General features: G+C 43.6%; 1 protein-coding gene across 2 annotated transcripts; it reads right to left on the reverse strand.

Moving 5' to 3' along the window:
* Positions 1 to 10,213: 10,213 nt before the first annotated feature.
* On the reverse strand, positions 10,214 to 23,107 carry GABRP (gamma-aminobutyric acid type A receptor subunit pi; the record flags this gene model as incomplete). Of its 2 annotated transcripts, none has more annotated exons than XM_080353460.1 (9): positions 10,214 to 10,528; positions 11,476 to 11,669; positions 12,196 to 12,348; positions 13,563 to 13,700; positions 16,035 to 16,117; positions 16,955 to 17,172; positions 19,092 to 19,159; positions 21,586 to 21,698; positions 23,025 to 23,107. In XM_080353460.1, the coding sequence occupies 9 exons, from the start codon at positions 23,078 to 23,080 to the stop codon at positions 10,214 to 10,216; spliced, it is 1,338 nt and encodes a 445-aa protein (XP_080209586.1). The 2 variants fall into 2 exon arrangements, with proteins under 2 accessions (XP_080209586.1, XP_080209585.1); XM_080353459.1 differs by having other exon boundaries at positions 21,586 to 21,695; positions 23,025 to 23,080.
* Positions 23,108 to 23,825: the final 718 nt, after the last annotated feature.

The following is a 23,825-nucleotide window of genomic DNA, read 5'->3' on the forward strand; positions in this document are numbered from 1 at the left end:
TCCCTTCTTTGTCCTGCGATGGTTCCTCTCGTTCAATGGGTGAAGTCTGGAAATTATAGTGCCCTGTCTCTTAGGTTATATTAAGTGCCTAATGTTGAGATTCCTTTAGAGAAAGTAAATCTTGGCTGACTCAACATGTGTTTCCATCCAAGGAACTTTATATTTTTATCATGTGCACAAAAGCAGCATTAAAGAACAGTAATGTTGAGTCTGTTATATCAGATAATAGCACACTATAGGACTATAGGTGGCTGTGCCTCTTGGGTATATACATTACATGATCACGCACTAATCTCATTGGTAACTTCCACCCCTAGTATCCAGAACTGAGCTTCAGTTGAGCTGCTCAGCTCACTTGAAAATGGTATTCGGTTTTGTAGAAATAAGTGGCAAATAGTGGACATTAATGACAGATGAGGCCAAAATGGTTGGGTGCCATCTGTGGAATTCTAACAGAACTGCTGACCAGGCACAGGCGTCCTGGGATCTCCACACATTTCCTTTTTTGGTGCCAGTCCTATTTGCTGACACATTATTTTCATGAATCTCATCATTAGTGCTGTAAGCACGTGAAGAATAAGTTAATTCTATTGTAACATGATTATTAAATCCATTAATCAAAGGCAGGAGATCCGTAATTAACTTATTCTCCAGCATCAGGTAAATGATTCTGCTGTGAGCTTTAAGACAGCAATTGTTCACTAATATGCAAAATTCAGTGGGGCTATTAGGTGATAAGACTATGTAATTATATAATTAAATTATAAATTTTGCATGTTTTAATAACATATATTTTAATTATTTTCTTTGCAAAGTTAAAATGGGTATTTTTTTTTTTTTCCCAAAAATGGACTGTCTGGCTATAGATTTATTTCTTCTGTTTCACATTTCAGCATCTTCCTTATCGGTGACTGTAGGCATTCAAATTTTAACTTGCAAAGACAAAAGCAGGCCCTGCTAAGCACTGTTCTGACACCAAATGCTTGGGTTTGATTTAATATAGGCTTTTAATATATTTAATATAGGCTTTTTACACAAACATGTCTAGAAATCCCTTCTCACAAGCTAGTATTTCCTTTCAAGGGTTCTTTTCAAGCCTGCTTCATGTCTCTGCTATTCTTTAAGTAGATCAGACTTCTGCAAACTTTGTAGTTTTACCCAGAAACACCTGAGAGTTCTGTTGCATAACAGGAAAGTGATACTGGAAACATTTAGGGAGTCAGCAGTAGCTAATCGGGCATTTCTCTGAAGCCATTCTTTTGAGAGGCGGGAGTTATAGTGAAGAAGCTTTTACAGAAAGTATCATGAGGACATTTTCCTCGTGTGTCCTGCCCACGTTTCCAGCCCAGCAAATCTCAGTTGCTCATCTTAACCTTTCTCCCTACTATTTCAATCACAAGTGCAATATAGAAGCAGTAGCCAGCGTCATTCTCCTTCCTCTAGAGGGACGGGGGCATGAAGATTTGTCGACCTTCTGCCTTAATTTTAGAGACACCTAATGGAAAAGCATCCGTGTGTTTTGCGCAGACCACAGTATTTTCAGGTGTCATGTTTCACTGCAGCAGATGCTGCAGTTTAATGCAGTTAAACAGTTTTTGTGTCAAAGGCAGTTGCTGTCTACATCAGCAGTGACACCATAGTGCCATCAGGTACAGCGGGGCTCAGGCTGGAGCTTGGGGTGCAACTTTCAGCACTATGTTTGGAGAAGGTCCTTATTGCAGACCTGCAACAAACATGCTCTAAGCATTTGGACAGGGGCTAGAAGGAAAAACAAATGAACAAAGACCCAACCAAACAAGAAAAAAACAAACCAACAAACCAAAACAAACACAGGTCTGGCTGTGCTAATATTTTGAGGTGCTTCCACCAAATGAAGACTGAAAAGTACCATTATCTCTGGCCAGTGGCTGGTACGAGCCGGGTGTGTTTGTGCATGTGTGTCCATCCCTTTCCAGCAGAGAGACAGTGAGAGGATGCTTGAGCCCAAATTTCACACTGGTGGTGCTATTAGTTACCTGTGCCAGCAAAGTTCCTAAAACCAGGAAAAACCCAACAGTTTGGTTTTTTTTCCTGGGAAAGCCTAACAGAGAGAGGGAAATCTCTGAAACTTGGAGACAATGAATATAGTCATTTTAGTTGGCAGCCTTAATGTTGATGGATAGGACAGTTTGCCTTGTCCCGTTTATATAAGAGCAGCTGATATAAAATGACTTCATAGCTGGATATTTATGAGAAGTTTCATTTCAAATAATATAGTTTTTGCCTCTGGCAGTGCTGTGGTTCAGCCTTGTTATTACTGGGAACTAGATCTTTAGGATATTCTAACTATAATTTCAGGGCCTGTTTGATCTGCCCAGCAAAGTTAATATTTTTCCAAAGCAATGAAAACTTTATAATGGAAAGTCTCATTAGCAAAAAATAGCTGTCCCTAAAAGCAGCCAGGAAATCAGGCACAGAGAGGAAACTTGGGGGATTTTCCTTCAGCTTCACCTGCTTTCTCTAGCACTGCAATGCTGAAGAAAGTAAATGTACAAAGAGACTGTAATGATCCTTCTCAAGAAAAGCAACTAGAAGCCAATTTCTGAGATAAAGCAAAATTCTTGTCTCTTGCAGCAATTCATGTCTTTCATAAAATACTCTTATCTCTTGAAGGGAACAGGATTCACTCTGATACTGGGCCAGGCTGGGGTTGCTCTGAGATCTACACAGGAGCAGGGCTACGGAGGAGGTATCAGTAACACCCTCTCTGAAACTTCCAAGGGTCTTTTTTAAAGTGCAAGTCCTTCCTGTTTTGCACCAGGGCAGTGCTATAAATGGGATATTCTCAAATGATTCCTCACCTGTTTGGAGTGTGCAGAGCTAAAAGCTGCAGTTGCTGCAGCCCACGTGGTGTTAGGAGGATGCTGTGGTTCTGGACCTGTCAGCTGGGCTGAAGCCTCCCTTTCCTCAGCCCAAACCGTAAATCAGACTCCAGCCCTTCTCCCCATATCTCCTTCAAAGACGTACTCAGCCCTGATGATAGCTGCAAAGGGAAATAAGTCTGCAACAGGCACAGGTTTAGGCTGTGAGCAAATAAGTCTTGCAAAAAGCCTATTGCCTGGACAGTGGTGGTCAGATCAAAATGACCCACCAAAGGAGCTGGAGAAGAGCGCAGGAATCCCCCTCCCACCACTGTGCTTCAGTTGGAATTGCTCCAGAATTCAGCACTTCTGACAAACATTTATGTTCACCTGTGACCAGAGATGTGCTGTGCTATGCTGTCCGGCAGAGGTGACGTGTAGATTCTGTGTGGGGAGAGGAGGATTTGCTGGCTTTAGTCTGGGGTTGTTTGGGCGCCCGTGTTCTGCAGCGGTAGGAGGTGGAAATCATGAGAGAGGACACGGGGGATGCTTCAGAGTAAGGACAGAAAGCAGCACTTGAGGAAAGCTTGGAGGGGCAGCGCTTACCACTGAAGGGGTGGCTGCGTGCGCGGATGGTGTTTCTCAGTTTGTCACTGTCAGATTTCCTGCTGTTCTCAGAGCTTTGTGTGCTGTCTACAAACAGGGCTGCATCAAGGAATCCTGCAGATTGGCACCCCTGAGCTTTCAGGCTCATCCCTCCAGTCAGAAGGAGTAATCTCCAAGCAAGACCATCCATCTAAATACTTGGAAGTTAAACAACCAACAAAATCAATAGTGGGTCTCTATCACAAATGTGAAACCACAATGTGCTCCTGGGAAGATGAGGCTTGTCTGGGGATATTTGCTACTCCTGCTTTCATGAACGCTCGTGCTCTCTGGGTCAGGATGGGGCTGCATTTGCCCATTTCTAGAAGGCCAGTTTTAATCTTGGCCTCTGCCCTGTTCTGCTGGTTCTGAGGGTCACAGAAACCTGAGTACTTCATCTGATAGCTCTTAGCTTTGTGTGTTTGCTCCTAAGAAAAGGTCTGGAAGCTGGAAACAGCACTGAGAGGAATATGAATGAAAAATGTGCATGAGGATGAGTTGAGAAGTAAAAGCCTGAGTCCATTGAAATCGATAGCCAGACTCCCATTAACTTAAATGGGCTCAGGATTCCACCCAGTGCTTTTAGCTTTGCCGGCTTCCTGTTTGAGTTGGCAGGGCAAATGTCTTTGTCCCTGTCCAGCAGGGCGTACTTGGGGTTCTTTTTCTGTCCAGGATGATGAAACACTCTTGGGAATCTCAGTCTATTCCAGCCACAGTGTGGCTAGAGATACCAAAACTACTATTTTCAGTGCATGCAAGATGTTAATCTTTTTTTTGCATTAAATGCTGACCTGTTTGTCCTAAACTGGATGTCTTGAAAAGCTGGTCTGGTTTTACGTTTGTCATTACATTTCCTGACAGCTGACATGAATCTAAGTGTGCACTAGAGAGGTATTCTATTAAGTAACTACATCAGCTTATAGAAAATACCAGTTAAATGGTGTCCATTGATGCTGCAGGAGTAGGTTGCTGTTGCTATAGCAGTGGAGTGAAAAGGCTACTGCTGTCTTGCTGCTTTTCTGTACCATGGAGCATTGCAAAGGTAGACCCATGCTTGTTTGTGCTTTAGAGCTGAGGACTGTGGACTGCAGGGAGTGAAAAAGGCAGGACATCTCTGGGACTGTCTCTTTGCGAGGGAGGGAAGTAATCTCTGTATTTAAAACAAGGCACTGCAGGTGGGCATATGTCTCAAACTTAATAAACTTAGTGGAAGTAAAAAAAACAAAAAACAAAAACCAACATTGAAATAAGTACAGGCCATTTCCATCCAAATCCCTCCTCTGGTAGAAGTTTGAGTAAATGGAGGGACTCTGCAGTGTGACTGACAATAAAACCTCAACAACATACTGAAAAAGCCCAAACCAGCTGAATAATTCCAGATTTGCAGGCTCCCAAAGGAACAGGTTCTCAGGCTGTGTCTCCAGACAGGTCAGTGCCCAGGGGACCCAGCTGAAGCCCTGTCAAGGCAGGAGTCAGAGCCTCATCATGCTGGTACATGCTGAATCTGAAAATGTCTATTTCAAAACTGTGCCAGTATACACACATCTCTGCTTAGGATCTGGGACCTCACTGTAGATGACACTGGCATTATACAAAAGCCTTTCTTTTTTGAGGAGGAAAAAAAACCCTCTGTATCTAGAACCAGATTTGCCTCATCTTCTCAGTTCACAATTCATAACTCTTCTGTTGATTTAGCTTACTAGCGGAGATGGTAATCCAAAATATGGATTTGTTTGCAGTCATAAGTACCTGGGCTAAGCTGAGAGAATAAGACATTATCATAGAATTACAGAAGGGTTCGGGTTGGAAGGGATGTTCCCAGCTCCCCCAGTGCCCCCCCTGCCATGAGCAGGGACATCTGCACCAGCTCAGGTTGCTCAGAGCCCCGTCCAGCCTGGCCTGGGATGTCTCCAGGGATGGTTCATCCACCACCTCTCTGGGCACCCTGGGCCAGGCTCTCACCACCCTCCGCATAAAAGATGTCTTCCTCATGTCTAACCTGAATCTCTCATCTTCTAGTTTAAAACCGTAATACAGAAGACATTTTTGTGCCAAAACATAGCAGCGTGCAGTTCAATATTGAATTCTCCTGTTGAATAGCTAAGTGAGTAAGACACAATAAAAAGGAGTTTTAAACCACATGAACCTTTGAGGAAAACCACAGTGTGAGGCATAGATCTCAAAAAGGGAAGGAGAAAGAAAGAAAATGCATCAAATTATTCATTACAGACTTAACACTCACCTCAGATTAACAAGCCCATTGTCTGATCTCAAGTGTGACAAGAGGCTGTAATTTAAAACAGCTTTTATTAATTAATGAACAGAGAAGTTATTTCAATGAGAATTTGGAGAAAACCTATGCCAATTACCAGCACTAAACAGTCTTTTCGTGTAAATACATGGCTTTCTGGCTGACTGGTGTTGTGACACTAAATACAGTAAGCAAATGAGAGTGGTTTCTGCTACCAATTCAATCAGTAGGTTTGAAATTGAATTAACCTTTTAAAAATGCCAAGTATTCTTTACAGCAGATGGTAGTGTTTGCATATACAAATACCTCTTGGAAATCATAATGTAAACCACATGCTCTGAAACAATAGCATTCCTGAGCTGAACCCTTCATCCTCCTGAAAATGAAAAATAACACTCTCCAGCTCAGACTGGTGGCTGCTGCAGCAGGGCCAGCTCCTGCTTGTGCTGCGGTGAAGGGGGAAAAACAAGGGTGGGGGCTTAGGAGGAAGCAGGGGGATGTTGGGAGGTACTAAAAGGTGATCTTTCCTGTCATTCACTGCCACACTCTAAGACATTAGCTCCAGAGGATGGCTGCAAACAGGCTGTATTAGCCTCTTCTAGCTCTCCTCTATAGCATAGCTCCTTCATATATTTATATTAAATTAACATTTTTATATTAATCCTCAAAATGCTTTATGCTGCTGTGGCTAGACTGCTTTTGTTCCCTGTGCTGGCTAGGACAACTCTCCATAGCATAGTATGAGGCGTTCTATTCCTCTGTGCATCAGATACGAGCATTTGCACCTCTTGAAGGCTCCTCGAGTTACACGCGTTGCCTGCCTGCTGCTCGCTATCCGTCACGCGTTCTGTGCTCACGCACGCTCACAAGCGTTTGTCCACAAAGGCTTACAGTCAGTGCCCATGTTCTTAAAGAGAGACAAAGATTTCCGAAGCTGCAGCTTTAGGAAGTACACATAAGGAAAGGTTACGACACACCAGAATGCCGCTGCAAAGCAGTTATCTCAAAAAGCAAGTCCAGTGTTTTCCTCCACACGTTCTGCCAAGAGCACAAACAAACTGGCACTGTGATGGAATAATAAACATTGGGGATAACTCTGTCCTGTGGCTCATCCAGATTCATGGCGCCAAGTTCCCTCTGCTGAAGGGCAGATGAGGTTGGTGGGAGCCAAAAGAGCTCCCAGCCTAGAGGCTCTTTTGGAGAGCAGGCTGCTACCCCAGACCTCTCCTGAGCCCAGAGCCCAAGCACAGCTGAACCCATAAGCAAAACAGGGTTTGTTCTCACCTGTAGCTTACGTGTTGCACACCAGTCCTGTGTGGGCAAAGCTGATTTTCAGTTGGTGTCTGTCAAGATATCGGGGTTTATCTTTGCACACTGTTAACACAGGAGCCGCTCTGTGCTCCACACTTGTCAGGATACGAAAGCCTTGAGTTCAGTGGTACTTCTACAGCTTGTGTTAGACAACACCTGAAAGAGAGAGGGCAGACTCAGGACTGCGCAGCGCATCATCCTGGCTGCTCCGAAGAACCTGCCTGGGCTCATGTCACTGCCCTCTGCCCAGCGTCACCTCTGGGACCACAGCAACACCCGTCATAACACCAGCCTCTTCCAGGACACCCTTGCACACAGGCTGACTTGCTTCGCTGTAGGATATATTAGCAAAAATTGATTTTGGTGCCTCTGACATGCCTGACCTACTTGCAGTAGGATAGGGGCTGAGTGGCTTGCTTACTTTGTCACTTACTTTCCATACCTGGTCCTTGCCAAGCATCAGTTTGACCACCGAAATGGCCTTGGGACCACTGTGTGTGCCCTGCTGAGGCCAGAGTCAATATCTTGTGTTACAGCAGGGCTATACAGGGAAACAATCACATGTGAGCTGTATTGAAGTGGAAAATTCCATCAAGGTGAGAACAAAATTGTATGTAGGAGAAAATAAAGCAGGAGTGCATACTTCCTAGATTTTAAGAGTTTCTGAAATAAGACGTTTCCCCTGGCCAAGCCAACAACTCTTTCAGAATATTCTCATAAATTATCTGGAAAAGAAAAACAAAACAAACACCAAAAAAACCCCACCAAACCCCTCCTTCCCCTACTACTTTCTGTCCCTCCCTTCCTCTTGAAGTTATCAAAATCAGCAATAAATGAGAACAGACAGAGCTGATGCTTTTCAAGACAATGTGCTGTTTGCTGGGCCCCGTAAATAAATAAACATTTTGCTGCACAGAGCTTTAACTTAGAACGAGTCCTGAGCAACTTCAAGGCACGAAGTTGTAACAAAAGCCGCATCTAATGAAAGCAAGCCTTGAGAGGAGCAGTCTACTATAAGCTACAAAGAAATTATTTTTGTTAACATTAATATTTGGCAGCCAGTGTAGAACACATAAGGGCATTTTAGTTGGGTTTTAAATAAAGGAATTGACACAGAAAGAAGGTAATGATTTTTTTAATAGAAGATCTCTCCAGGGGGGTTGTGTTCATATCACAAACATTCACTTTATTACATTTTATGGAATGGACTTTAAATGCCAGTATATACAAGCCAACATTTCATTATTGGAGTTTGTGTTTATTCACTTGCCATCGTCAGTCTGGTCCCCTTTGTCTTCTTGTGCCGCTCTTTGTAAAAGCCATGATTTATGAATATGTGGTTTAGATCCTTCCCAATATAGTGTGGTGAAGCGGTTCGATAAAAAGTTATTAAAGTAAAAAAAAAAAAAATCTATATTTTTGCGTGCTTTTCCCACCTCCTATAGGAAACCCCAGTACGAGACCTTTATACTGAGCAAACACCACGTGCACGAGATTGCAACACGAGTTACACGCTCAGACGCCTCATTCAGCCAAAGCTCCCGCTGAGCCGTAGCCCCTGCAGGCGATCACTGCTTTGCCTACAGAACTGCAGGACCATGCCCTGAAAGTTATGAGAGTTGCACAGACCAAAAAAGGAGGGGGGAAAAATCTGCCATAAAGTGTTCATTTTAAAATCAGGAAGACTTCCAGTAGCCTTAAGCTGCACAGTACCAAATGACATTCAGTTCTCAAACATAAACTGTGTGTGCCACGTAGTTAATTTATTTCTAAAACAAAGCTCCAAGGTCCTGCTGATTGCAGGATAAACAAAGCTGACTGACAGTTCCCAGAGCCCCCTTGATTCTGAATTTCTGCAGAAACATAACACTGTGTCAGCCTAAAATAAAGAGTGAAAGGCTGATTTAGATCATTGTGGCTCAGCCCACGCCTGGGTTTTTCACCCAGCAGCACTGCTCTCTTGCCACAGCTGCACAGCCACATGAAGCAGGGGATGACAAATTGGCCACTTGCCTGTGGCTGACAAGAAACAAGAGCTGCTTGTAGCAGTGAGAGCCGAAGGAGGCACTCCCCAGCATGAAAAATAATCTGTTTGTGAGGAGGACATGGGAGCTGGTAGCATTATCTGCTGAACTGCAGCACAACAGGAAGAGTATATGGGTTACAAAACAATTTTGCTGGCTGTTTTTTGTGTTCCCCTGCCGGAGCAGGAACACCTAGATGAGGTTACACAGGAAGGTGTCCAGGCGGGTTGGAATGTCTGCACAGAAGGAGACTCCACAACCCCCCTGGGCAGCCTGGGCCAGGCTCTGACACCCTCACCAGGAACAAGTTTCTTCTCAAATTTAAGTGGAACCTCCTGTGTTTCAGTTTGTACCCATTGCCCCTTGTCCTATCACTGGTTGTCACCGAGAAGAGCCCGGCTCCATCCTCCTGACACTCACCCTTTATATATCTGTAAACATTAATGAGGTCCCCCCTCAGTGTCCTCTTGTCCAGCTCCAGAGCCCCAGCTCCCTCAGCCTTTCCTCACACGGAAGATGCTCCACTCCCTGCAGCATCTTGGTGGCTGCGCTGGACTCTCTCCAGCAGTTCCCTGTCCTGCTGGAACTGAGGGGCCGCAACTGGACACAATATTCCAGGTGTGGTCTCCCCAGGGCAGAGCAGAGGGGCAGGAGAACCTCTCTGACACAGGAGCTATTGAGACAGCAGTCACAGTCCCTCTGCTGCTGTTCTCTCTGGCAAACAAAGAATAACAGCTCTAATCCTACATCCTCTTGGACATCTAAACTAGAAGGTTACAGCCTGCTTCTGAATACTGAGATAATTCTGGCACCTGCAGCACTCTATGGCCTGCCATGTGCTGTCCTACACACCCGCCCCTGGCCAGGTGAGAGGTGAGATGCTGGAATGAAAAGCAGGTACAAGCACAGGAGCCCAGCACAGCCACTCAGCTGAACAAGCAGTTGTCCAGAGTCAATGTTGCCAATGCTGGAGCACCAAGGCTTTGAATCTCACACGCTTCACACACTCTTCTGCTCTGCACCTCAGGAAATGGAACAGAGCATTTTGTCCACGTTGGATTCACTGAGGTTACATACCTGGATGCCTGTTGGCAAGATTCCTCTCCCCCGCTGAAGTAGGAAAATGAAGCGACTCATTTCTACTAAAAATATAGGTAATAGGCCCAATAAAACACATTTACCAGCAGGAAAAACAAAGGGAAAAGCAATTTGGAGTAGTGGTCTACATTGCTGGGGTTCTGAATTGTGAAATAACCAATAATCCTGTGCATCTTGTTTCTCAAGACACATTTGATTTTCTCATGAGTTTTCATGGTCAAGTCACTGCGGTTCACATTATCACTTGAAATCTCAATGCTTGTAAAGCTGATTTTCTTCTTATAGCTGGTGATGGAGCTGTTGAGGATGTTAGTGATGTTGACTTCTTTCATTTCTTTAGTGAGTTCATTTGCAGGCCCCTAGGAGACAAGAATGTACAGTTCATTTTAGGGTTTGTCTTCTCCTGCAGAGGAAAAGTGCTTTAATAAATAAGGAGACCATAAGGATAAAGATAAAACAACACAGGTTCATATGTGTTCATCTCAATATTCAAACATGCCTTTCAGCTGCTGCCTATTTTTAAGAGTGCCTGAATTACCAGAAATGCCTGTGTTTCCACCACTATATTCCTAGAGGTATTTTGAGATCTTAGAGCAAGTCTCACTGCGTCACTGAGCAACCCAATATCCATCTCCTCCAAGACATCCATCTCTTCACATCTGCACAGTGACTTAATGGCTAGGGAGCTTGGCATCAAGGTGGGAAACCTCTTTTCCCTCTGACAGGATTTGGACCCTTGATGACCACTGGACTACTATCATAACTGACACTTTAATTTCTCACACTGCTTTAGCAGAGCTCTTTGAACAATTCATTCACCTTTGCAACCCCCACAGAACATGGTGGGAATGTTTGGTGCTGTCTTCCAGGAAGGAAGGAAGAAGAGCTCAGCTTTCCTCTGATACAGGAACTATCGGCCAGATCAGTGTCCTAATCAGAATTATTCCATAGAAGAGCGAAGAGGTGTGTTATACTGGTGCTTCTTTGGCTGCCTTTTGCAAAGGTGCTTCATGCTCTGACATGAGCGCAGCTCAGGGCTACAGATCCAGTTCTAGCAGTTGGCCAAAGTGCCTTCCCAAATGTGGTCCTGCAAATCTAACCTGTCAGCTAAGGTTATGGCACAGACACAGTGCTCTGGTGTTATTCACGCGTTTGTTGCACATAAAGATTTAGACTTAGCGACAATTAGGAGAAGCAATTGTTCCTGTATCCATAACAGGAAGACCAATTGTCTTATTCAGCTAATGGAGGACTAATTACTGTCTATCCAAGATAACTAGGCTTATTAAGGTGGATCAGGCTTTACCTCTTGAGGTGCTTTAGCTCCACATTTCTGTGATGAGCTGTAGTGAGCCATGGCATATTCCACCAGGGCACCAAAGATGAAGCTGAAGCAGATGCCGAGGTAAACGTCAATGGCCTTAATGAAACAGTTGGTTTTCGAAAGTGAACTTCGTGAGCCGATCATCAGAGTTGTCATGGAAAGCACTGTTGTTACTCCTTGGAAAGCAGAAAAGGAAAAGACCTTCTCTTGCAGACACACTGGAAAAGCTTGGCCTGTCCTTCTGCACATGCTCTAGTGTGAGCCAGATAGAGCACATCACTCCTTACCCAAATCCAAATCATCTGTCAAGTAAAATGCTCTAGTAGTGTTAGCTACTCATTTCACATAAGCTGTCCCTGTCTTTGACACCTTGGCTCCAACAGGCTCTTGGCTCTTGTATTTTTCCTGCTTTCAGTAAAAGAAGACCCCCATCCCTGCCCCCTCCAAAGCACATCACAGAACGTGTCCTCTGCCCTCGACCCGGAGCCTTGGCCACACACAGCTCTGCGGGTGGACAAGTGTGCCAGCCGCAGCACATCTTCCATGCTCCATACAGATCACCCAGCTCTGCCACAAGGAAAAGCAGCACATGAGCGCTCCAGTTATCATAGAGCAGAGAGCTCAAAGAAACTACTGTCTACCCAGCCCTCGGAGGTTCCCCTGCCTGCTTAAACCTTCTCCCTTCCTCAGGCAGTAACTCACCAATGCAGGTTCTTGCAGGCACTGAATCCAATGTGATCCAAAAAGAAACCCAGGACAACATGACGAGCAGAGTGGAGGGCACGTAGGTCTCCAAAATGAAGTAAAGGACATTTCTTCTCAGCTCAAACTGCAATATCAGTCGTGGGTAATTGCCTGTTCATGAAAGGAAGAAACACAGCGACCATGAGATTCCCAAGGACGCTTGAACTGGGAGAGCCCACACCAGCCCTGCAGCCGAGGTTTATCCAATGTACCCTCGATGAGAGGACACAGACACACAGCGTTGCTGGACAAGAGACATCTAGAACAATGTGTGGCTTGTAAAGGGGCTCCTGAACTTCATCCACAGTGAAAACATTTTATACTTGTGTCTTAGAGCAGAGAAGGGCTGATGCTTTCATCTGTTCTCTTGTACTCAGCACAGCACATTTTGCCCAAGAACCGCTTTGAAGGGGCATTGCCAGCTTCAGTCTTATCTGATGGCTTAGAAATAAACAGAAGATTTTTCTCTCAATTCCAGCAGGCTTTGGCTAATGTCCCAAAGCATCCCAATGTCTTGTCATCACAGGGAATTAGACCCCTTGTATTCATTAGTAATTAGTGATCTTTGATAATTGTGTCTTTTTGTGCTCAAAAAAAAAAAATCAGTCATTTTTTTAAAAACAATTTGTCATAATACTGACATAAGGGTTCTGGAGCTGGATTGCTAGTATTTTCAGGAGACATTTCTGCTGTTTAAACAATAGTTCCATTTGAAATGGAGAAACAAACCCCATGTTGTTTGTGGGCTGTGTACACAACAGAAAACAACAAAACATTGTTATTTTTAAAACTTGGTCATTCTAAGGAAGTTTTGCCCCCTTTCATAGTGTCTGCATCGGAGCTAAGAGTATTTACACTGATAATGAAAAAGACATAGAATTCTGATGTACAAAGATCTTATTCATTCATGATAGAGTTGTAATTTCCAAACAAAAGTGTATTTTAAAAGTTATTTTTATTCCCAGTGACTGTAACCATGTGTCTCTGCAGTATTTATAGTCTGCACACCTGGGAGGAAGGGAGAGAGTTTCTTCAGGTAGGGGTGGAGAAGGAAAGAAGTGGAGAATTTTTTAAAAATAGGTAAAGGAAAATCCATCAAGTGAATATAGCATATTAAAAGCCCCACCTTTCTGTAGATTTCCATCTTACAGAATATCCTAATTGCAACTACTCTTAATTTTATTTCACCAGCTTTCTGTCCCTCTGTTTCTGTGAAATTAAGATTTGCTAAAGACTTCACTGGCTCAGGCTTGACTCAAAAGATACTGGCCCATGGAAGGGAAACACTTGAGAGCTTCTCTTGCTTTTCTCTTTCATGGATTTACCTGTTTCCATCTGTGACTTCGAGACCAGGGTGTAGTAATGTTCCACCGTGTACTGAGAGAGCTGCAACTTCTCCAAGCCGTGGACAGAATCATTCCCTCTCAACCACGTGAAGACAACATCGTTTTCATCATATCCCCCTAAGGAGAACATAAAGACCCACGTTACTGTGGTTCAGCCAGTAAAGGCCCAGCTATTGCCCTGCCCTGCATCCCGAGTGGGGGCAGGAACACGACCCAGGTGTTGTAGGTGGACAAAGACCCTCTGAGCTGTGTTGGACTGTGGGCAGACGGCTGGTCCTTCAGTGCTGGACTTCGAGTCTGATGGTTCAGATCTCCACAGCAACATGCACTGCTGTGAACGCTGAACAACACGCGAAGCTGCCGAGAACCCCTTTTAATCGTTTACATGGGGTATTTCTACTTTTAAACGTTTTAACACTTTAAAAGATAACGTATTCCTGTCATCTGCAATTTGATTACATGCAGCAGGATAAAACTACTGCAGCGATCAACCCTCAAACACAATTTCTCCAGTCGTGAGAGAAGAGCAGGAGAAACGCAGTGGTTAGAAAAACAGAATACAGATCCCACTGAACCCTTACCAGGTAGCAGAAGCACATTTCACTGAATAATCTATTCAAGTGCTTAAAAATATCAGAAAAGGTGTTTTCAGTTAGTCAAGAGCTTGGAGCTGAAGCTGCTATGTGGTTTTGAACCAGGCTCTTCTGACTGTGTATGTTTTGTCCAGAAAACTTGCTCATTAGTGCAGCTTTTTCTACAAATCATTCCTCCTATACCCAAAGGCTTTAAGTTACTGAAGACAAATACATGCATCCAACATTTAGGTAACACCAAACTCCTGCCTCAAAATGGTGGGATCAACAATTCAAGCAGTTACCATTAAACTCCGTATTTACCGTCTGAGTAATTGCCTCCAGAAACGTAAATGATGACACAACATGACCTCAGGTTGGAGTGAGGGATAAAACTGGCACAGAGTCACCAGCCTGCCATTCACTTCAAAAATATCACTTAATTTAGGAAACAAGCCCATCAGTCTCACTAATTTGATTCTTTTATTAAGTGCCCCTCTTTGAGGAAATGAGTAGGGACACACTGATTCTGATAATAACCTGTTTGTCCTGGTAGAAGGAATAAGATTCAGTTGCAGCTCTATTTTTATCTAATTGTGTTTTCTTATTAGACACAAATTACCAGAGCTTGAGTGTGATGAACTCCTAAATCAGGTGTCGAGGGTATGAATCCCTGTGTAAAATCCTAAGCATGTGACGTTTCAAAGTTTCTGAGCTGTTTTATAAATCGTGGTTACTCAGGAAAATTTTATAATAAATGATAGATGATTGTTAATTCATCTGACATATATTTAAATAGCGTTATTTCTGGGCACTTATCCTAATGAAATCTCCAGTGAGCAATGTGCTTGTAATTTCATTGGAATTATACAGCAACAGAGCATGATGTAGGACCCAATCACTTTTAAAACAGGCCCAAACAAGCTGTGCTTTAGCAGAAGAGGCCACTCATTATTATTTCAGGAGCTATTCTTTGTAATAAAGTTAACCATGGTGAACTAATACGATTTTAATGTGAAAATAATATCTGCTTCCGTAGGTGCTCCATGCTGCAGCTCCACAAGTTAAAATCTGGTGTTTTCAGCACTGAGATTTTTAGGTGTTTCTTTTTGTGACATGAAGTGGGAGATGGTTGGTTGTTGTGGAGCATCACAGGCACAGAACAGCACCACTGCTCTGGCCGAGCTGCTGGCTAAGAGCCCTGTCATGTCCTAAATTTACCTGGAGTCTTTCCCAACCAGCTTTGCCGTGGATGAGCCTTTAATTAATTGAGAACAGAACTCACTGATTATTCTTTTTCTTGAGATTTTCAAGGCTGAGATTCCTCCTATTGACAAGGGTCCCATTAGCCCCATCTAGAAGCATATACCACAACGTTGGGGTTGGCCTTGGTTTCAGATCATGTGTTTGAGAGCCATGTTCAAGTCACGTCTGGCAGCACCAGCATTCACACTGTCTTGTTACAGAGATGCAACAGGTAGTAGATACCTAAAAATGTGAGAAGTTGTTCCTTGCTGTACTCGTCCTGTGCACTTACCCCACAAGTTACTTTCGAAGAAGCTGTCTGTGCAAAAGGGACCCAATTTGGCAAACCAGCTGTTATTTCTCCATCATTTATGTGCAAAATTGAACTATCTACACTGCAATAAAATACTATTATTTTAACAGAAATTCCAGTGACATGAATCTTCTAAACCATACATTTCAACACAAACAGTTGAAGAATGATGAAGCCAAGTTGTTTCCTTTTGGACTCTAGTATTTGCAGGAATAAAAGTCTACTCCAGAAAGTACCATGATGAATGCAAACATTCAGGATGCGTAGTTACATATGAATAAATTAATATAAATGAGGTTTTTTCTAGAATGTTTTACTTACAGCTTTCTAGCTGCAGTCTGCATGTTTGTGTGTCCATGGGGTATTTTGACAGGTCCATGTTACAAGCAACAGTAGTAGTAATTCTGTAGGAAAAGAAAGAACTCCAAGAATTGCAATAAAGGTGCATAATAAAATCTCTCTGTTTTTCTTAGCAAACTAGACCACTAAGAGTCTGCTCTGTCATTTAGATAGAGTTGACCTCTGAAATGAATGGACTGATGGCAATCAGAGAGAACCCTCCTGAAGGAGATGTGCTCTCTGCAGTCACTTCGATGAAAAAGTAACTAAAGGAGGAATTTTGCTTTGCTGTGGTGGGAGAATTAGCTTGTAGATTCACAGGTTTTCCAGTGCATTGCACATTTTATGAAGTCACCACTTGTCACCTGAGGCACAGTGACTAACTGCACACACACTCTGGCTTGCTCTAATGTGGAGGGTAAACACAGTTTACTTTGCAGGTAACTGGGACACAAAAGAAATACCACTGTATGAACTACTAACAATTGCAGTGCACGTTTCTGCAGTACATGTACAAACATGCTTTTTGCTAAAAAACAGAAATTGAGGCTACATGGCACTGGGGAAGCACAGAGCTTCCCACTGTCTGTTAAAGTGTTACTGTTGTGATGTCCTTCCTCCATCTGACTCTGCTGGACGTGTCCTGCATGACACCTGAGCTTGTGAGCTTTGTGAGCCAGAGCTGTGCTCAGGACACAGTGCAGACCAGGATGGGAATCCTGAGCCTGGACCAGCTTTGCCAGGTGCCCAGAACAGGGTTAATGGGTCAGGAGAGTATGGTCACAGTTGGCTTGTTGACCCCAAACTCATTACTCGTAACATCTGGTATCTGCTTCTGTCCAGCAGCATTCTGGAGACCTATTCTGAACCAGCAGCAGCAGCAAAGCCAAAGGTTGATTTACCTTAAAGCATACAAGATAGTGCCATTAGAGAACAGCCTGATGAGGCGGTTCCCCACGGTAACATCGTGCAGGAAGGACCTTTTGGACTCCACAATGTACGTGTCTGGTACCCAGAGCAATTCCACGAGACGAGCATCTAGCGAGAAGCTCTTGTTGCCGTGAAAGACCAAGCGGGGGTCTGTCCAGCGCTGCTGCAGAGAGATGGTAGCTGTGTAATCCTGGGAAAGAGAAAAACACCTGTGTGCATGTGTGTCCAGAACACCTCACAGCACAGCAGGGGTGTGCCATGCGTCACAGGAGCCAGAACACACATTTGTTCAACATACCACAACAGCTCAGATTCAGGTACATGCAGCAGATCTGGTAGATTTTCACCATGCTTTTATTTACTCTATTACATTTCTACTGTACTTACATTCTAAAGTGTAATGTTTGAGGACTAAAGATTATTCTCATAGTATTTTTTTTAAAAGAGCAATTATTGTAATTGATATTTTTGTGTCTGGTTTACAGGTAAGAAAACAGATGGGCAGCGCACACTTGAGGCCACTCGGCAAGTCATCGACATTAAAAATCATTTGGAAAGTTACACATGTATTATAAACACCATCATGAAAGAGACATGGGCACTTTGGAGAAAAAAAAGGTAAGCAAAACCAACCTGTTATTTCACTGAGGTCTTAAAAAATCCCACAAACAAATCAAAGAACAAAACTCGTAGCATCTTGTTTAATAGGAGTTTTGAATCTAAGGACACTGGGATGCAGTTGAGGTCAGCCTGCCAAAATCTACCTGCAGTGACTGGAGCATTTTCATAAAGAGACTAACGAGTACTCAGCCCTGCAGATAATTCTTTACTGAGCCTTCTGGACAGACACAGGGCACTGTTGTACTATTTCATTTGCTTCCTTATACCTGAAGTAAATGCAGCCAGTAATGCTTTTTATTTTCAAAACATTTCTGTCACAGACAGTCTGATACCAGTCACTATGTTCTACCACAGATATACTGCATGTCTGTGGAAGATGAAGCAGCTCTGTCCCATTCAATCTATAATTTGTGAAACGCTTTAAGAGAAAAGGTCTAAGTAAGTATCTGGTGTCAGCATTGGCTTTTGCAACTTTAAAAATTTTGCTCTCGGTCTATGATAGAGGAAAAAACACCAAATAATGCACAGTTAAGGCTTTCAATACAGTGAATTATAATATTGACAAAAGTGAAGAATCTTAGTTGATTTCCAGGTTTTATTGAGGCACAGAGTAAGCCACTGCAATGTTTTTCATGTGGTCAGAGCAACTTAGATGGACCATCAAAAAGAAAAACTGCAGAAGAGGATCTATTTTACAAGACTCTTTAATTTAGTTAGAGATATGTGAGTAATTGATTTTGTTGGTTCTGCCCCTTCCCTAAAATGAAGAGCTTTATCAAAGCTACAATATTTTGTTTCTCTAGAAGAGAAAGTCAGTGCTGTTCTTGGAAATGCTGAAATTAATGTTGAAATTGTTCCTGATGGAACTTCCAGCTGTTTGGACTTGAATTATTTGCTGCATTTATCCAAGCTGCCCACAGTTTTGGTCAGCCTGAAACCAGAGTTTTCAGCGATCTGTGTTTGAAATCCAGCTGTTATCAGAAGTGCGAGGAACCAGACTCATCAGTGGTGGGAATATGTTCTCTGTGTGTTTGACTTTTTGTTTTTCCTATGAGGATGACCAGTCCTTTGAGCCTTAGATTGTGTAGCAGCTCACAGCCTCATTTCTCCTCTTGAGAAGAAAACCCCATCTGTGTCTTCAAACAACACCAGCACATCTAACAGAGGCCACCTCTACCCTGCACACTGGAAAGGTAAGGGAGAGGAAATGCCATTTTTCCCATTTTCAAGGGGCCTGATTTCCAATGGGTTCTGAGTTTTGCACCACTAAGACCTTCAGAGCCATCTCTATCTACTGACAAGCCCACATTACTATTGCATCTACATAGTTAGCAGTCATAAATGAGCTCTGTTCTCATCACACCTCTGAAAGTGGTCAAGAGAGTAACGCAAAGCTGCTTGAAAATGCTGTGCTGAAGATGCAGGAATATATGACAAGTGTCTCAGGCAGATTTTACTCTTATCTCTTATAAAAATGTTTTCACTTACCATGTCGCTCTCAGATACACTAGAAATACTTGCGATGTCCAGAGTCATTGCAATTTGAACAGGGTCTCCTGTGGAGGGAAAAAAAAACTTAAGCAGAGAGAAGAGCGAAAGGCACAATAAAAGGGCTCTGGATGGTGTGTGGTGCCTTCTCTAAAACTGCAGGAGCCCAAAGGGTGAGACATAGTTTTAGAGCATTAGGGTCACAAATGACATAATGATCCAAAATAAAGTTCTGTGTTTGGTGATGGGACCAGAGAGCAAATATCCACCAACTATGAAGATGTGCAGTTGAGATAAGCACCATTTCAGCGACATTTGTGACAGGGCTACCTTATGCCTTGTCACCCCATCCACAACACCCACACAGTGGCAAGAAGGATGAACTCTGCACCAAGCAGCTCTTAGGCACAGCTCTCGGACTTTCCACGCACAGGTAGCAATCGGCGTCCCTGTTTCTCAGAGAGGAAAAACTACAAGGCAGAGAAATTCAGTGATCCCTTGTAGAGCGAGATAAGGACTAAGCAAAACAAGTCGATTCAATGTGAATCACGCTAAGCCATTTATTACAGAAACAAGTCTCCTTATATACGTAACTATATTCTAATCACGCATCCACGCTCCAAGCATGGATTCGTTAAATGAGTATTGTGGGCTGTCCGTGCTCTGGAGTCTCACTGATGATACGTCCGATGATTCATGCCACGCCAGGACCTGGGTGATTGTGGAACGCCCCTCTTTCTCACAGCAGACTCTGTTCTCGAAGTGGCCTTGAGATACCTTTGAGCCTGACTAATTCAGCAACAGGTCTTAATCTATCAAAACCCATCCACAATCCCTGAGTCCATACACTGGGCTACAAACAGCAAAATGCAAGAGCCTTTGCCTCTTTTTATTTATTATATTATTACTGTTCTACGTAAAAGCGAATTTTCGGGATTCAAGTCCTGAATCCCGGTCGTGCCCCGCTTTGTGGCGCTCTGAAAATCCACCACGAGAGGGCAGCTCCTCCCCAGGCATGTCCGAGCAGGGGCTGGGGGATCAACAGGCAATTACACAAAGACACAGACTATCCCTGAGGCTGGGCCTGGTTTGTCTAATCCCCAGCACGGATTTGGGCTTTGAGTAGGGCTCAGTGCTTTCCAAGGCAGCTCTCTGCTTAGGTGACAACACAGCAATGCCTTTCCTCAGTCATCTAAATCACACCTGCAAAAGTCCCAGGGACACAGTTCCTAAATTTCCTTCCAGGTGTTTTGGGTTTTTTTTCTTTGTTTTAAACTGTTTTTAAACAGTTTTGAATTTGTTTTAAACTGTTCCAAACCCCAAAATATATTTCATTTGCCTTTGTTTGTTTAGTAGCTGTCCTTCACATTCTCCATCTTCATTTTAGACATTGGGACACTTGAAGCCCACTCACATTAATGACCAGAGGGAAGATCTGTGAAGACTTGGGGCCCCTGGAGGTCAAACCACAGCCCTGACCATTTTTGGTTACTATTTATGGCTCTGGTAGGCATAGACCAGTGTAGGTGTGGTTAATCTCCATTCAGAAGCATCTGTTCACTGATGTGACAGGATCTAGAGGAGCTTTTTAATTCCTGCATGAGATCAGACATTCTAGGCATAACAAACTGGTAAATTTTATATTGTCCCAGAAATTTATCGCCATGGTCAGAAAAAGGAAGAAGCCGAAAGCTGCCAGTAGCAGGTCAGTCACAGGAGCTACAGTGGAAACATCCAAGTCCCGCTGAAAGCTAATGGGGAGTTTTTCTATTAAGCATGGATTCATTAATGAGTTCTGGCAGAAAAGCAAATTTGATAAAAATAAAAATTTTTATAGCTGCTTTTTTAAATTTCCATCAATATTTTTCATGTTCTGAATGTTCGTTCTGATAAACCCTTTTCTCTGATTGACAGCACTCACCTGGAAGGTGGGAGACCTGACACCCGAATTGGACAACAGCCCCAGGTAAGTTCCTGAACACCTGACTGTCCTTCAGGCGCTCCCTACTCCCTAGAGTTTCACAAGGGGTTAAAGCAGGTTTAGCCTGTGTCTCAGTGTGAAGTGAAAGCCTGTGTCAAAAGTCAATATTTCTAGCAAGGAGAATGGCTTTATTCCTCTATAGGTGCAATCTGCTAAATAGATGTACATGAACAAAAACAAAGCAGCGAATGACAAGGGTCAGACTCCAAACAAACACATGTACAATTCAGTTACTCTGGTACGTCTTTCCTAGACGTGCTGAAGTTTATAAATTCCCTGTCCTTCACCTCACAGGTGGACATGATTTCATGCTCCAAATGTACAACCACAATCTATCCATGACAGCAGTGGATGCACAGAAAGGATGGCAGCCCTGGCTACCATCTAATTTAAAAGGAACACAGCCTTTTAAACTGCAGCATCCTAAAGAAAGCTTAAAGCATGCTCTACTTTCCCCACAAGCCTTACAGACTGTTTGTTCTTCAAAGTGTCAAACGTGTGGAGCCAACATACCGCCAAAGTAGGGCCGGAGGTATTTGTTGTATCCCATGGTGAGGTTCTCAAATCCAGGGAGGGACCTTGTGTCGCTGCTCTGCAAGTTGGATACGTGACCCAGGGAGCACCTCCTGGGGACACAAACATGAACTGTTACGTGTAGCTGGGCACATCTGGTCTGCAGCTGTGTTTCCAGCTTGTGCTCAAACAAATTGCATAAAATGCTTATTAAAAATAAGTAGATCATTGAAACCACAAGCACTTGCTCGCATTGCTAATCTTAGCTGAATAACTAGCACCTTGAAGAGGTGGGAAAACATCAAATTACCTCAGCTAATAACTACCAGTTTGCACACACAGTAGCTTAAGGACATTCTTAAAATGTCCCAGACAAATCAAGCAGGGTCTATATATCACAAGTCTTAATATCAATCTGCAATCTCCCCCTTCCCACTCCTCCTCATACAGTCTATATAAGGAACGTGCATTTCTTTTTTTCTCCTGCTTTTAACAGCATGAGACAAATCTTACTGACCAGCAGCTCCTCCTCCCTAATTACTCATCCCCTAAAGCAGCTTTCATCCTCCTCTGCTGGTGTCAGGCAGTGTCTCTACAGCTGCTGTCAGGAGCAAAACCCCCAAGCACACCAGAGGGGAAAGATGAAGCACCAAGCACTTCACAGACACCAACAAAGCTTTGCAGGCTGAGCCGCCCCTCGCTGCTGAGTGTACAGAAGGTCCAACTCTAATTTACACTGTCAAAATCAATGTTTTGTGGACAGACAACAAAGCTAGTACATGACGTTATGAGGCTCACAGATCTGCACTACCATATAGACAACTAGAGACACAGTTTTGGCTGTAAAAAGTGAGTTTTATGGTGCAGTGTAAATGAGAGAATGGTTGTCACTGCTCTGTGACGGGCTGAAGGAGGCAGGAGGCAGCACCTCTGTCCATCCCCAGAGCCTCAGGCCCACTGCTCGGTGTGGTAAGAAACTTCACAATGTAGTTACTCAAAGCTCTAATGATTTTTTTCCTCCTGTTCGCTTTAAAGCTGAGTGAGTTAGTTAAAGCTCTGCTGCACGTTTCAGCCCAAAAAGGACCTTGCAGGAGAACTGCACCAGTTAGTGCACAGCATAAACATAAACCATTCAAGAAATGCAGGACTTGAAGTTTGAGGAATGGTAAAAACACAGCTGGGAGTCCAGGGGGGGCATGTCCAGCAAAAACCACAAACTGTTCTGGTCCTGAAGAGGAATAAGGAGCTGCACTGCTAATGTACATGCTGTGTTTTTGGGACCGATGCGGGTTGCTCTCTTCTATGCCACATCCCTTACTGCACCCAGCTTTCTTTGGATGGGCTGGATAATTGGGAGCACAGTTTCCTTTTGACCCATGTTATTTATATGAAACATAATTCAGACATTCCCTGTAAAACAAAACAAACAGTCCACTTACCTTTGGATTGGAAGGAAAAGACACAAACTGAAGAAGCAAAAATACCTGCAGAACATCTCTGGAGATTATTTCTGTATTTGCTCTGCTTGTCTGTAAAACAGAAAAGAAAGGTGAAGTTTTGTGGTTTAAGAAAAACTATTTTAAGGAAAGAGGACAGGGAAAAGAAATCCTACACAGTCAGAACCACATACTGTGTGGTGTTTAACATTCCCAACAAATAGTGGCTCCTACCCTTTTTTTTCTTTTTCAGCTTGTGTCATTTCTCAGCACTGTGCTAGCTCAACATTTTTCACAAACAGACACTAATGGCAACTCAGGTCCTGAAATCCTTGACAGGGTCACCACATTTTAGGTGCCACTTTGTTTCAGATAGGGCTTTTCTTCTTTCAGCATGGGATGGCTATTAGCTGGTGTCAAGAACAGCACCATGGGAAGGGATTTATTAATTAGGAAAAGGTTTAGGCAGTTCCTACAGGTAGTCAGACTCTGAAGCTGAGTGAGATCCTGCCCACCCACACGTGACAGATTCAGCATCTGTTAGTCCAGGGCTCCGCTGATCAGCTCTGCAGAAATGCTGTAGCTCTGCGCTCCATTAGCTCGTACCTGGGATAAACCCCTGCTCTTAATAGTACTGTTGGCAAGTCACTCAGCATGCAGTACAGGATGAAATCATTCCACTTTAAATGGGTTTCGTTGACTTTTCTGGGAGTGAAACCAAATCTTGGCATCTGGCCTGAGCCTCCCCTGGGCTCGTGCTGGCCTTGGAGCAGGTGCCACGATGGGCAGCGCTGCTGCGCTCGG

Source organism: Nesoenas mayeri (assembly GCF_963082525.1).
Source record: "Nesoenas mayeri genome assembly, chromosome: 14".
In the NCBI taxonomy this organism is placed as follows: Eukaryota; Metazoa; Chordata; class Aves; order Columbiformes; family Columbidae; genus Nesoenas; species Nesoenas mayeri.